At 46.3% G+C, this 16562-nt stretch overlaps 1 protein-coding gene across 1 annotated transcript in view; it reads left to right on the top strand.

The window, feature by feature from the left end:
* Positions 1–15489, top strand: part of LOC307247652 (glutamate receptor-interacting protein 1-like) — a gene marked incomplete at both ends in the record, with an annotated part of 28298 nt that extends 12809 nt beyond the window's left edge. The window contains 17 exons of the mRNA XM_080024686.1: positions 339–419; positions 1854–1989; positions 2423–2568; positions 2652–2735; positions 3257–3332; positions 4309–4454; positions 4729–4876; positions 6119–6282; positions 7112–7276; positions 7739–7888; positions 8516–8702; positions 12614–12759; positions 13427–13507; positions 13619–13688; positions 13796–13941; positions 15130–15274; positions 15350–15489. Coding sequence (XP_079880812.1) covers positions 339–419; positions 1854–1989; positions 2423–2568; positions 2652–2735; positions 3257–3332; positions 4309–4454; positions 4729–4876; positions 6119–6282; positions 7112–7276; positions 7739–7888; positions 8516–8702; positions 12614–12759; positions 13427–13507; positions 13619–13688; positions 13796–13941; positions 15130–15274; positions 15350–15489 — 2211 coding nt within the window. The remainder of the gene's footprint in view (positions 1–338; positions 420–1853; positions 1990–2422; positions 2569–2651; positions 2736–3256; positions 3333–4308; positions 4455–4728; positions 4877–6118; positions 6283–7111; positions 7277–7738; positions 7889–8515; positions 8703–12613; positions 12760–13426; positions 13508–13618; positions 13689–13795; positions 13942–15129; positions 15275–15349) is intronic.
* Positions 15490–16562: the final 1073 nt, after the last annotated feature.

Here is a 16562-nt window from a genome sequence, read left to right as displayed (position 1 = left end):
TCGAAGGCAGAGTTTAGAGAGGGGGCGGGGCTATGTAGATCAGTTTTCTATGATCTGCATGTTGCACATTAACCTGTGTGTGTGTGTGTGTGTGTGTGTCTGTGTGTGTGTGTGTGTGTCTGTGTGTGTCTGTGTGTCTGTGTGTCTGTCTGTCTGTCTGTCTGTCTGTCTGTCTGTCTGTCTGTCTGTCTGTCTGTCTGTGTGTGTGTGTGTGTGTGTGTGTGTGTGTGTGTGTGTGTGTGTGTGTGTGTGTGTGTGTGTGTGTGTGTGTGTGTGTGTGTGTGTGTGTGTGTGTGTGTGTGTGTGTGTGTGTGTGTGTGTGTGTGTGTGTGTTGCAGATGAAGGTCCGTACACCAAACACTCGGTGGGGTCGCGACCTCCAGATGGAACGTTAGCAATACGACGACAAAGTATTCCTGGTAAAGTACACACTAGTACACACTATTACTGATTAAGTACAAACCTTAAATAACTTTCTGCGCTGAGTTGGTTGCCATGACAACCGAGCGTGTTATATACAAACAATAAATAAAACAAAAGCATTGACAGTATAATGACTTTATAAAATAATAATAAAACATATACAGTATAATAAAACTATATACAGTATAATAAAACTATACAGTATAATAAAGCACCTATACAGTATAATAAAACTATATACAGTATAATAAAACACATATACAGTAAAATAAAACTATATACAGTATAATAAAACACATACAGTATCATAAAACATACAGAATACTGGCTGTATAAAATAATAATAATAAAACAGATATACAGTATAATAAATCATATATACAGTATACTGGCTGTAAAAAAATAAAACTATCATCAAACATATATACAATTTAATAAAACATAAACAGGGTAATAAAACATACAGTATACTGACTGTATAAAATAATAATAAAACACAGTATAATCAAAAAAATACAATATAATAAAACATATATACAGTGTGATTAAACATATATACAGTACACTGACTGTATAAAATAATAAAACATATTCAGTATAATAAAACATATATACAGTATAATGAAACATATACAGTATACTGACTGTATAAAATAATAATAAAACATATACACAGTATAATAAAACATATATACAGTATAATGAAACTTATACACAGTATAATAAAACATACAGTATACTGAATATATAAAATAATAAAACATATACACAGTATAATAAAACATATATACAGTATAATAAAATATACTGTATACTGACTATAAAATAATTATAAAACATATATACAGTACACTGACTATAAAATAATAAAACATATACAGAATACTGACTGTATAAAATAATAATAATCAAACATATATACAATATAATTAAACAAATATACAGTATAATAAACATATATACAGTATAATAAAACATATACAGTATGATAAAACATATATATATATTTTTTTAATTAAACATATATACAGTATAATAAAACATACATTTTAATCAAACATATATACAGTATAATTAAACATATATACATTTTAATTAAACATATATATATTTTGATTAAACAAATATACATTTTAATTAAACATATATACAGTATACTGTATAGTCTATAATTCATAAATTGATGACATCAGACAGAGACAGGCAGACAGACAACGAGAGAGACAGACACAGTGACAAACGGCCAAACTGACGGTCAGAAAGACAGATGGACAGTCAGAAAAGACAGACAGACAGACGCTAGGAAGTCAGACAGACGGACGCTCAGGCAGTACAGGCAGATGGAGGGACGGTCAGACAGTCAGACGTCGGTCAGAAAGTACAGACAGACTTAGGTTCAGACAGACGTGCTGACCTGTCTGTCTCTCCAGAGGAGTTCCGCTCCTCCTGCCTGGTGGAGCTGGTGAAGAAGGATGGAGCGACGCTGGGGCTGACGGTGTCCGGGGGCGTGGATAAGGACGGGAAGCCCCGCGTGTCCAACCTGAGGGCGGGGGGCACGGCCGCCAGGTACTACTACACACAGGAATTACACACTTCTGCCTCAGCTGGTGTACTGTGTGTACTGTACTGTGTGTACTATACTGTGTAGTGTGTGTGTACTATGTGTGGTTTCTGTGTGTACTGTACTGTGTGTACTGTACTGTGTGTGTACTATTTGTGTGTACTGTATGTACTGTACTGTGTGTACTGTACTGCATGTGTACTGTGTGTGTGTACTGTACTGTGTAGTGTACTGTGGGTGTGTACTATTTGTGTGGACTGTGTGTACTGTATTGTGTACTCTGTGTGTACTATGCGTGTGTATTATGTGTACTGTACTGTGTGTACTGTACTCTGTACTGGGTGTGTGTACTATTTGTGTGTACTGTGTACATTCGAGATGCACAATAAGTGGTAGTACACAGGAAGTAGTACTCGTACTACTTCCTGTGTACTCCAGGAGTGACCAGCTGGTGGTGGGCGACTACATCCGCTCAGTGAACGGGATCAACCTGAGCAGGTTCCGCCACGATGACATCATCAGTTTGCTGAAGAACGTGGGGGAGCGAGTGCTGCTGGAGGTGGAGTACGAGCTGCCCCCTGTCTGTGAGTACTAATACTGCACCTGTCTGTGAGTACTAATACTCATCAGTAGAGGTAGTCCTAACCTGCAAAGTGTTGTGTTGCAGCGGTGCAGGGGTCAGGGGTGATGTTCAAAAACGTGGAAGTGACGCTTCACAAGGAGGGGAACACCTTCGGCTTCGTCATCAGAGGTGAGAGGGTTGTACTGCAGTACTACCACAGTACTACTGCTGGACTATTACAGTATTACTGCAGTACTACTACAGTATGACTGCTGTACTACCACAGTCCCACAGCAGTATTACTACAGGACTACTGCTGTACTGCTACAGTACTACTATGGTACTACCACAGTACTACTGCTGTTCTACTACAGTATTACTGCTGTACTACCACAGTACTACTGCTGTACTACTACAGTACTACTATGATTCAACAACAGTACTACTTCTTTACTACCACAGTACTACTCCTGTACTACTATGGTACTACTGCAGTATTTCAACAGTACTACTGCTGTACTACTACAGTGCTACTGTGAGAGTGTGTTATGTAGTATTACAATGAAGAACATTGTTTATTCATCACACTACAACAGATGCACGGTGCGGGGCGTGTTCTCTGCTGGTGTCCTGCCTCAAGGGGCAGCATAGAGCAAAGTATTACAGTATTATTGTAGTAATACTGTAGTGTTACGTTTGTGTGCCTGCAGGTGGTGTTCATGAGGACAGGAACAAGTCGCGCCCTATCGTCATAACAACCATCCGTCAAGGGGGACCAGCGGACAGGTGAGGACACTTCCTAGGGAACGAGGACACTTCCTAGGGAGCGAGGACATTTCATGGGGAGCGAGGACATTTCATGGGGAGCGAGGACATTTCATGGGGAGCGAGGACATTTCATAGGGAGCAAGGATACTTCCTAGGGAGCGAGGAAATTTCATGGGGAGCGAGGATACTTCCTAGGGAGCGAGGATACTTCATAGGGAGCGAGGACATTTCATGGGGAGCGAGGATACTTCATAGGGAGCGAGGACATTTCATGGGGAGTGTGGACATTTCATGGGGAGCGAGGATACTTCATGAGGAGCGAGGACATTTCATAGGGAGCAAGGATACTTCCTCGGGAGCGAGGACATTTCATGGGGAGCGAGGATACTTCCTAGGAAGCAAGGACATTTCATTGGGAGCGAGGACACTTCCTAGGGAGGGAGAACACTTCCAAGGGAGTGAGGACACTTCCTAGGGAGCGAGGACACTTCCTAGGGAGCGAGGACATTTGCTAGGGAGCGAGGACATTTCATGGGGAGCGAGGACACTTCCAAGGGAGCGAGGACACTTCCTAGGGAGCGAGGACATTTGCTAGGGAGCAAGGACACTTCATGGGGAGCGATGACACTTCATAGGGAGGGAGGACACTTCCAAGGGAGCGAGGACACTTTCTAGGGAGCAAGGGTGATTCCGAGGGAGTAAGGATACTTCATAGGGAGCGAGGGCACTTCCTAGGGAGCGAGGACACTTCCAGGGAGCGAGGACACTTCCAGGGAGCGAGGACACTTCCAGGGAGCGAGGACACTTCCAGGGAGCGAGGGCACTTCCCAAGGAGCGAGGATAATTTCTAGGGAACAAGGAGCGAAGACACTTCAAAGGGAGAGAGGTTACCTCCTAGGGTTTGAGGACACTTCCTTGTGAGCAAGGACACTTCCCAGGAATACTATCTCCCTCCTCTCTCTCCCTCTCTCTCTCTCTCTCTCTCTCACTCCAGGGAGGGTACCATCAAACCGGGCGATCGGTTGCTCAGTATAGATGGGATCCGTCTCCATGGCAACAGCCTGTCAGAGGCCATGAGCCTCCTAAAGCAGAGCGGACAGGAAGCCACACTGCTGCTGGAGTATGACGTGTCTGTGATGGGTGAGACAGCTAGCGTTAAGCTTAGAACGCAGCCATGACCTTTTGTGATAGGTGAGACATCTAGCGTTAAGCTTAGCACCCAGCCATGACGTGTTGTGATAGGTGAGACAGCTAGCCTTAAGCTTAGCTTGCAGCCATGGCATTTTGTGATAGTTGAGGGAGCGGACAGCGGTAGCCTAGCATAACCTCTAGCGCAGCATGATGTAGTATAACGACACTGCTAATGGTAGAGTAGCTTCATCCCATAATAATTGCCGCTGGTACTGTCAACTAGACTCTGTTGCCACGGCATCCGGCCCCCTGCTGGTGGAGGTTGCCAAGGCGACGGGCTGCAGTCTGGGCGTGGCTCTGTCCACCTCGCTGTTCTGCAACAAGCAGGTGATCGTCATTGACAAGGTGAAGCCGGCCAGCATCGCCGACAGGTACGGACCCCTGACCCTACATCACTTCCTGTTCCAGACCACTTTCCTGTCCCCAGACCCCAGACCACTCCTGGAAACCCTGACCCTACACCACTTCCTGTCCCCAGACCCCAGACCACTGTCTGAAACCCTGATCCCAGACCTCTTCCTGTCCCCAGATCCCAGACCACTCCTGGAAACCCTGACCCTACACCATTTCCTTTTCCTAGATCCCAGACCACTGTCTGAAACCCTGACGCTACACCACTTCCTGTCCCCAGATCCCAGTCCACTCCCAGAAAACCCTGACCCTACACCACTTCCTGACCCCAGATCCCAGACCACTGTCTGAAACCCTGATCACAGACCACTTCCTGTCCCCAGATCCCAGACCACTGTCTTAAACCCTGACTCTACACCACTTCCTGTTCCCAGATCCCAGACCACCACTGTCTGAAACCCTGACGCTACACCACTTCCTGTTCCCAGATCCCAGACAACTGTCTCAAACCCTGATCCCAGACCACTCCCGGAAACCCTGACGCTACACCACTTCCTGTTACCAGATCCCAGTCCACTGTCTGAATCCCTGATCCCAGACCTCTTCCTGTCCCCAGATCCCAGACCACTCCCAGAAAACCCCGACCCTACACCACTTCCTGACCCCAGATCCCAGACGACTGTCTGAAACCCTGACCCGACACCACTTCCTGTCCCCAGATCCCAGACCACTGTCTTAAACCCTGACTCTACACCACTTCCTGTTACCAGATCCCAGACCACTGTCTGAAACCCTGACGCTACACAACTTCCTGTCCCCAGATCCCAGACCACTCCTGGAAACCCTGACCCTACACCACTTCCTGACCCCAGATCCCAGACAAATGTGTGAAACCCTGATCCCAGACAACTTCCTGTCCCCAGATCCCAGACCACTCCCGGAAACCCTGACCCTACACCACTTTCTGTCCCCAGATCCCGGACCACTCCCGGGAACCCTGACCCTACACCACTTTCTGTCCCCAGATCCCGGACCACTCCCGGGAACCCTGACCCTACACCACTTCCTGTCCCCAGATCCTAGACCACTGTCTGAAATCCTGACCCTATACCACTTCCTGTCCCCAGATCCCAGACCACTCCCTGAAACCCCAATCCCAGACCACTGCCTGAAACCCTAATCCCAGACCACTGCCTGAAACACTGGTCCCGGACCCCTTTGACTCAAGACCATGACTGAGCAGTGATTGGTTCCTCCTGCAGGTGCGGGGCGCTCCACCCTGGAGACCACATCCTGTCGGTGGACGGCTCCTCCATGGAGCTGTGCTCGTTGGCGGAGGCCACTCAGCTGCTTGCCGCTTCCTGTCAGCTGGTCCGAATGGAGATCCTGCCCCACCACCAGGCCCGGAGCCAGGGGGCGGAGCCAGGTACTGCTACTGCATGCTGGGAATTCATCTTGTGTTTCCGTCTAAACATGATCCACGCCCTTTGACCTTTGAACCCGGACCCTGATCTAACCCCCCCCCTTAATTCTGTGGCGTAAAGTCGACATCACGGCGCCGCCTGCTGGTTGCAGCGTGTGCAGCCTCCAGCTGATGCTGTGTTTGCATCAAGTGGAAACTCGGAAAAATAAAAGAGATCGAGATAAAACAACATTAGAGATACTCGTACTAGTATCTCTTAATAGTAGAGAGAGAGTGGCAGCAGCTAGCAGCGGTACTATAACTAGTTATAGTACTGCTTGTATTACTAGTACTACAGTAGTTACAGTACTGCAGTATGAGTAGTACTCGTGGGGTACTGCAGTTTTACTAGTACTAGTTACAGTATTACTAGTTATAGTACTGCCTGTATTACTAGTACTACAGTAATTACAGTACTGCAGTATGACTAGTACTAGTGAGGTACTGCAGTATTACGTGTATTGCAGTAATACTAGTTATAGTACTGCCTGTATTACTAGTACTACAGTAGTTACAGTACTGCAGTATGACTAGTACTAGTGGGGCACTGCAGTATCACTAGTACTAGTTACAGTACTGCAGTATTACTAGTACTCGTTAGTACTATGATTATTACTAGTACAGTAATAGCAGCAGGCTAGCTGATCCCACCTGCAGCCATGCATTGTGCTAGCACAGGGCGTCGACCTTCTGGTCTCAATCTGTTTTGGAGGCGGAACTACCTGCTTGTTTGGTGATGTCATCCGTGATGTCATGGCTAACCCTGTGTGTGTGTGTGTGTGTGTGTGTACAGTCAAGGTGCAGCACAGGCCCCGCCTCCTTCCCTGGGAGGGCGGAGCCTCCCCCCCCCCCCCTCTGCCTCCGTACCAGCACTACAACACCTACCACCCAGACCAGAGCAGCCGAGCCCCGAGAGCAGGAGCAGCAGCAGGAGCAGGAGGAGGAGGCCTGCTGCCACGTACGCTGCTGCTCCTCCTTCTCCTCCTCTTCCTCCTCCTTCTCTCCTCCATCTCCTCCTCTTCCTTCTCTCCTCCCTCTCCTCTTCTTCCTCTCCTTTCTCTTCCTCCCCCTCCTCTCCTCTTCTCCTGTCCTCTCATCCTCTTCTTTCTCCTCCTCCTCCTTCTACTCCTCCATCTCATCCTCCTCTCTTTCTCCTGGCTGTTGAACATATTGTTTTGGTTGTTTTATATTATATATCATTATATATATATATATATATATATATATATATCTCATAATATTCACTGTGTTTTCATGGTTTCACTCTTTTTTTCTTTCACTGTTGATGAGAAATAGAAGAAAGAGAGAAAGATAAGAAATAAAAACAAGAAAGATAAGAAAGAACGAAAAGAAAGGAGTGATGAATCCTTCAAGTTAAGATGTAACCCCGCCCTCTAACCCCACCCTCTCCCTCCCCCAGCGCTGGGCCCCTTCCCGCCCTCCTCCCTCTCAGCCTACAGCCTCTCCTCCCTCAGCGTGGGCGGGACGCTGCCTCGGAGCATGTATCCCAGCAGCCCCCGAAACACCATGGTGAGGAGGCGGAGCAAGAAGAAGGACTTCAAGAGCTCCTGTGAGTCACTTCCTGTTTCAAAATGGACTATGGATTATCGAGTTCCTGTCTCCTAATCGACTTCCTGCCTCCTAATCTCCTTCCTGTCCCCTGTCACCATCTACTTCCTGCCTCCTAATCTACTTCCTGTCTCACCATCTCTTTCCTTTCTCCTGATCTCCTTCCTGTCTCACCCTCTCCTTCCTGCCTCTTGATCTACTTCCTGCCTCTTGATCTACTTCCTGTCTCTTGATCTACTTCCTGCCTCACCCTCTCCTTGCTGTCTCCTGATCTACTTCCTGCCTCTTGATCTACTTCCTGTCTCTTGATCTACTTCCTGACTCACCCTCTCCTTGCTGTCTCCTGATCTACTTCCTGCCTTTTGATCTACTTCCTGCCTCACCCTCTCCTTGCTGTCTCCTGATCTACTTCCTGCCTTTTGATCTACTTCCTGCCTCACCCTCTCCTTGCTGTCTCCTGATCTACTTCCTGCCTTTTGATCTACTTCCTGCCTCACCCTCTCCTTGCTGTCTCCTGATCTACTTCCTGCCTTTTGATCTACTTCCTGCCTCACCCTCTCCTTGCTGTCTCCTGATCTCTTTCCTGCCTCCTGATCCTCTTCCTGTCTCCTGATCTCCTTGCTCTCAGTGTCCCTGGCCTCCAGCACGGTGGGCCTGGCTGGTCAGGTGGTGCACACAGAGAGCACCCATGTGGTGCTGGTGTCTGACGGGGTTCCTGGCTTTGGCCTCCAGCTGCAGGGGGGCGTGTTCGCCACCGAGACGCTGTCCTCCCCTCCCCTCATCGCCTACATGGACCCTGACAGCCCTGCCGAGAGGCACGCCCACACACACTGAACACGCACACCGTACAAACCCACTGTAAACACACTCATTGTATGCACACTGTACACATACTGTAAACACACACACTGTAGACACACACTGTATACATTACATTTCATTGATCAGACGCTTTTATCCAAAGCCACTTACAATTGTTCAAACACCGACGGACGCAGCCATCAGGAGCAATTAGGGGTTAAGTGTCTTGCTCAAGGACACTACAGCATGCTAGCAGGAGGAGCCTGGGATCCAACCAGCAACCTCTCGATCACTAGACCACCAGCTCTACCTCCTGAGCTACCATCCCCACTAAACACACACTGCACACACACTGTAAACACACACTGTACGCAGACACTGTACACACACTGTGAACACACACTGTACATACGCACACTGTATACACACAGTACATACACTGTCTACACACTCTACACACACTGTAAACACACACACTGGACACACACTGTACATACTGTACACACACTGTACATACACACTGTATACACACTGCACACACTGTAAACACACACACTGTACAAACACACTGTAAACACACACTGTACACACGCTGTAAACAAACTCATTGTATGCACACTGTACAAACACACTGTACACACACTGTAAACACGCACACTGTAAACACACTGTACACACACTGTAAACACACACACTGTATACACACTTTACATACATACTGTACACACAAACACTATACACACTGCACACACTGTAAACACACTGTACAAGCACACTGTAAACACACACTGTACCCACACTGCACACACGAAACACTCACTGTACACACACTGTATACACACTGTAAACACACACTGTACACACTGTAAACACACAGTACACACACTGTACACACAAACACTGTACACACACTGTAAACACACACACTGCAAACACACACTGTAAACACACACTGTACACACACTGTAAACACACACGCTGTAAACACACACTGCACACACACACACACACACTGTATACACACTGTACATACACACACTGTATACACACTGTACACACACTGTTCCCACACTGTAAACACACACTGCACACACTGTACACACTGCAAACACACTGTACACACACTGTAAATGCACACACTGTACATAGACACTGCAAACACACTGTACAAACACACTGTAAACACAAACACTGTATACACACTTTACACACATACTGTACACACACTGTACACACAAACACTATACACACTGCACACACTGTAAACACACACACTGTACACACATTGTAAACACACTGTACAAACACACTGTGCACACACTGTAATCGCGCACACTGTAAACACACATTGTAAACACACATTGTAAACACACACTGTACACACACTGTAAACACACACACTGTACACACAAACACTGTATACACACTTTACACACATACTGTACACACAAACACTATACACACTGCACACACTGTAAACACACACTGTACACACATTGTAAACACACTGTACAACCACACTGTAAACACACACACTGTACCCACACTGCACACACTGCACACACTCACTGTACACACACTGTGAACACACACTGTACACACTGTAAACACATGGTACATATACTGTAAACACACTGTACACACAAACACTGTAGACACACTGTACAAACACACTACAAACACACACTGTACACACATTGTAAACACACACTGTATACACACACTGTACATATACACACTGTAAACACACACTGTACACACACTGTATACACACTACATACACTGTACATACACACACACTGTACACACACTGTAAACACACACTGCACACACACTGTATAAACACACTGTAAACACACACACTGTACACACTCACTGCAAATACACACTGTACGCAGACACTGTACACACACTGTGAACACACTCTAAAACACTGTACATACACACACTGTAAACACACACTGTACAAGCACACTGTAAACACACGCTGTACACACACTGTACCCACACTGTACCCACACTGCACACACGAAACACTCACTGTACACACACTGTATACACACTGTAAACACACACTGTAAACACACAGTACACACACTGTACACACAAACACTGTAGACACACTGTAAACACACACACTGCAAACACACACTGTAAACACACACTGTACACACACTGTAAACACACACGCTGTAAACACACACTGCACAAACACACACTGTATACACACTGTACATACACACACTGTATACACACTGTACACACACTGTTCCCACACTGTAAACACACTGCACACACTGTACACACTGCAAACACACTGTACACACACTGTAAACACACTGTACATAGACACTGCACACACACTGTACAAACACACTGTAAACACAAACATTGTATACACACTTTACACACATACTGTACACACACTGTACACACAAACACTATACACACTGTAAACACACACACTGTACACACTCACTGCAAATACACACTGTACGCAGACACTGTACACACACTGTGAACACACTCTAAAACACTGTACATACACACACTGTAAACACACTGCACATACGCACACTGTATACACAGTACATACACTGTCTACACACTCTACACACACTGTACACACACACTGGACACACACTGTACATACTGTACACACCCTGTACATACCCTGTACACACAAACACTATACACACTGCACACACTGTAAACACACACTGTACAAACACACTGTAAACACACACACTGTAAACAAACTCATTGTATGCACACTGTACAAACACACTGTACACACACTGTAAACACGCACACTGTAAACACTCTGTACACACACTGTAAAGACACTGTACACACACTGTAAACACACACTGTACACACAAACACTGTATACACACTTTACACACATACTGTACACACAAACACTATACACACTGTAAACACACACTGTACACACATTGTAAACACACTGTACAAGCACACTGTAAACACACGCTGTACACACACTGTACCCACACTGCACACACGAAACACTCATTGTAAACACACTGTAAACACACACTGTACAGACTGTAAACACACAGTACACACACTGTACAAACACACTGTAAACACACACACTGTAAACACACACTGCAAACACACGCTGTAAACACACACTGTACACACACACTGTATACACACTGTACATACACTGTACATACACACAATGTATACACACTGTACACACACTGTTCCCACACTGTAAACACACACTGCAAACACACTGTACACACACTGTAAATGCACACACTGTAAACACACACGCTACACAGACACTGTACACACACTGTGAACACACGCTACACACACTGTACAAACACTGTACATACACACACTGTATACACACTGTACACATACTGTTCCCACACTGTAAACACACACTGCAAACACACTGTACACACACTGTACATGCACACACTGTACACACACACACACTGTAAACACACACTGTAAACACACTGTACACACACTGTAAATGCACACACTGTAAACACACACTGTACACAGACACTGTACACACACTGTGAACACACGCTACACACACTGTACAAACACTGTACATACACACACTGTACATACACACACTGTATACACACAGTACATACACGGTCTACACACACTGTACACACACACTGGACACACACTGTACATACTGTACACACACTGTACATACACACACTGTATACACCCTGTACACACACGGTACACACACTATACACACACTGTACACACACTGTAAACACACACACTGTACACACACTGTACACACACTGTACACACACTGTACAAACACTGTAAACACACACACTGTACACACGCTGTAAACATACACACACACACCAGGGGGGTTAAAAGATCATATCAACTGTGTGTGCGTGTGCAGGTGTGGGATCCTGCAGATCGGGGACAGGATCTTGTCCATAAATGGAGTTCCTACGGAAGAGTCCACTTTGGAAGAAACCAATCAGCTGCTGCGGGACTCTGCCATCACCTCCCAGCTGACCCTGGAGATCGAGTTTGACGTTGCAGGTCCCCTTAACTTAACCTACCCTAAACTAATGTACCCTAACCCTCCCCAACCTAACCTACCATATCCTAACCTACCCTAACCCAACCTAACCTAACCTACCCTAACCTTACCGACCATAACCCAACCTACCCTAACCCAACCTAACCTAACCTACCCTAACCTTACCGACCATAACCCAACCTACCCTAACCCAACCTAACCTAACCTACCCTAACCTTACCGACCATAACCCAACCTACCCTAACCCAACCTAACCTACCCTAACCTTACCGACCATAACCCAACCCTAACCCAACCTAACCTAACCTTCCCTAACCTTACCGACCATAACCCAACCAACCCTAACCCAACCTAACCTAACCTACCCTAACCTTACCGACCATAACCAAACCAACCCTCACCTACCCTTACCTACCATAGCCTGACCTGCCCTAACCTACCCTAACCCAACCTAACCGAACCTTACCTACCATAACCCAACCTAACCTACCCAACCTAACCTACCATAACCCAACCTAACCTACCCAACCTAACCTACCCTAACCCAACCTAACTTACCCCACTTACTCAGACCTAACCCAACATTACTTACCCTAACCTAACCCAGCCTGTCTTACCCTAACTCTAACTTAACCTATCTCTCTCTCTCTCTATCTCTCTCTCCAGAATCTGTCGTTCCTAGTTCTGGAACGTTCCATGTTAAACTTCCTAAGAAACCAGGAGTCGAACTGGGAATTACAATCAGCTGTAAGTAAAGGGGGATGAGATGGAGGGAGAGGAGAGGGGGATGAGACTGACTGTCTGTCTTCCTACCTGTATCTCTCTACCTGTCGGCCTCTCTACCTGTCTGTCTTCCAGCTCCCTCTAACAGGAAGCCAGGAGACGCCCTCATTATCTCTGACATCAAGAAAGGCAGCGTGGCACACAGGTACCTGTCTCTCTCTCCGTCTCTCTCCACCTGTCTGTCTCTCTCTGAGACCCATCATTCTTGCTGTTTTACCTGTCTGTCTGTCTGTCTCTGACCTGTCTCTCCAGGACAGGCACCCTGGAGCTGGGCGACAGGCTTCTAGCCATCGACAGCGTCCGGGTGGAGAGCTGCTCCATGGAGGAGGCGGTGCTGATCCTGCAGCAGTGTGACGAGCTGGTGAAGCTCAAGATCCGCAAGGACGAGGACAACTCAGGTACTAGTACTGCTACTCTAGAATTACCAGTACTACTACTCTAGTACTACTCTGATACCACTACTGCTCTGCTAATACTGCTACTCTAGTACTACTCTAATACTAGTACTGCCTGTTCGTTCGACTACTCTAGTACTGCTCTGCTAGTACTACTACTCCAGTACTACTCTGATACTACTACTGCTCTGCGAGTACGACTACTCTAGTACTGCTCTGATACTACTTCTGCTCTGGTAGTACTACTACTCTAGTACTGCTCTGATACTACTACCGCTCTGCCAGCATTACTACTCTAGTACTGCTCTGATACTACTACTACTCTAGTACTGCTCTGATACCACTACTGCTCTGCTAGTACTACTACTCTAGTACTGCTCTGCTAGTACTACTACTCCAGTACTACTCTGATACTACTACTGCTCTAGTACTACTCTAATACTACTACTGCTCTGCTAGTACTACTACTCCAGTACTACTCTGATACTACTACTGCTCTGCCAGTACTACTACTCTAGTACTACTCTGATACTACTAATGCTCTGCTAGTACTAATACTCCAGTACTACTCTGATACTACTACTGCTCTGCCAGTACTACTACTCTAGTACTGCTCTGATACTACTACTACTCTAGTACTGCTCTGATACTACTTCTGCTCTGCTAGTACTACTACTCTAGTACTGCTCTGCTAGTACTACTACTCCAGTACTACTCTGATACTACTACTGCTCTACCAGTACTACTACTCTAGTACTACTCTGATACTACTACTGCTCTGCCAGTACTACTACTCTAGTACTATTTTGATACTACTACTGCTCTGCCAGTACTACTACTCTAGTACTGCTCTGATACTACTACTTCTCTGCTAGTACTACTACTCTAGTACTGCTCTGCTAGTACTACTACTCCAGTACTACTCTGATACTACTACTGCTCTACCAGTACTACTACTCTAGTACTACTCTGATACTACTACTGCTCTGCCAGTACTACTACTCTAGTACTACTTTGATACTACTACTGCTCTGCTAGTACTACTACTCTAGTACTGCTCTGATACTACTACTGCTCTAGTACTGCTCTCATACTACTACTGCTCTGCTAGTACTACTCTGCGATGATAGCAGGAGGGCTCTGGCTACTTGCCGTTACTTCCTGTCATGACTAACTCTGCTTCCTGTCCAGACGAGCAGGAGGGCTCTGGTTGCATCATCTACACTGTGGAGCTGCAGCGCTACGGGGGTCCACTGGGCATCACCATCTCAGGCACCGAGGAGCCGTTCGACCCCATCACCATCTCCTCCCTGAGCCGGGGGGGGCTGGCGGAGAGGTACACAAACACATACACACACACACACACACACACACTACATCTTATGTGTTTTCATACATTGTGTGTGCGCAGGACGGGGGCCATCCATGTGGGAGATCGTATTCTTGCAATAAACAGCAGCAGCCTGAAAGGGAAGCCGCTGAGCGAGGCCATCAGTCTGTTGCAACAGGCGGGAGAGACGGTGACGCTGAAGATCAAGAAGCAGCAGGACTGTAGGTTACCCTGACAACACTATGAAAACACCAACAACACGGTAGCTACACAGGGACAACGCTGGGACAACACCGTGACAACACCAACAACACTGTAACTACACAGACGTACTGCAACAACACCGTGAAAACACCGTAACTACACAGGGACGCACTGCAACAACACCATGAAAACACCAACACACTGTAACTAAACTTGGACAACACTGACTACACCATAAAGACACTGAACACACAACACCACATTACACTGTAACATTACAGTGACAACACTGACTACACCGTGACAACACTGTGAACACACCACGACACCGTGACAACAGCACAATACACTGTAACATTACAATGACTACACCATGACAACACTGAACACCACAATACACTAACAAAACCTGAAGGCCATAACACCACTATGTTTACTGTTAAGATACACCATGATAGTACTATAGCAACATGTAACACACTTTAACTACACCGCCATTACTCTGTTACACCATCGTAAATATACGCTAACTACGTAAGGACTGTAACGACATTGTAAATACACCATGACACCACTGAACCAAGGATTTGTAACCATTACGACACTATGAGACTAGAATATGCTGGCCCTGTAATTCCCTGTCACGTGGGTAAGCGATCATGGCGCCGCCCCTTGCGGTCGCCTACACGGGTGCTCCTTGTTGATTATGCAGATTTTAGTACTTTTTTCATTTTTTTTCACAATGTCCGCCAAAAACTCAAGGGCAGTGATCTCCTACGACCGTCATGCACTTGTCGATATAAGAATTTCCCTGAAAGAACAACTTTGGGACTTTTATCCGTGGATCCAGAGTGACTGCCAGAGATTTTACACGCCAACGCTCTCAACAACACAGCAACAACAACAACAACGAGCTGCTGTTCCACGGGTGGGCCCTCGGAGGAAGCACCGTGGTAAACGAGGCGGCAATCGGATCAGAATGAGGACGCAACCTTAGCGTCCACCTCTGCCAAGCATCCTTCTTACAACGTTCAGTCTCTGGAGAACAAGATGGATGAACTTCAGGCGAGGATTAAATTCCAACGGGACA

Source organism: Zeus faber (assembly GCF_960531495.2).
Source record: "Zeus faber genome assembly, contig: SCAFFOLD_112, whole genome shotgun sequence".
NCBI classification, from domain to species: Eukaryota; Metazoa; Chordata; class Actinopteri; order Zeiformes; family Zeidae; genus Zeus; species Zeus faber.
This window is presented reverse-complemented; position numbering and strand designations above follow the sequence as displayed.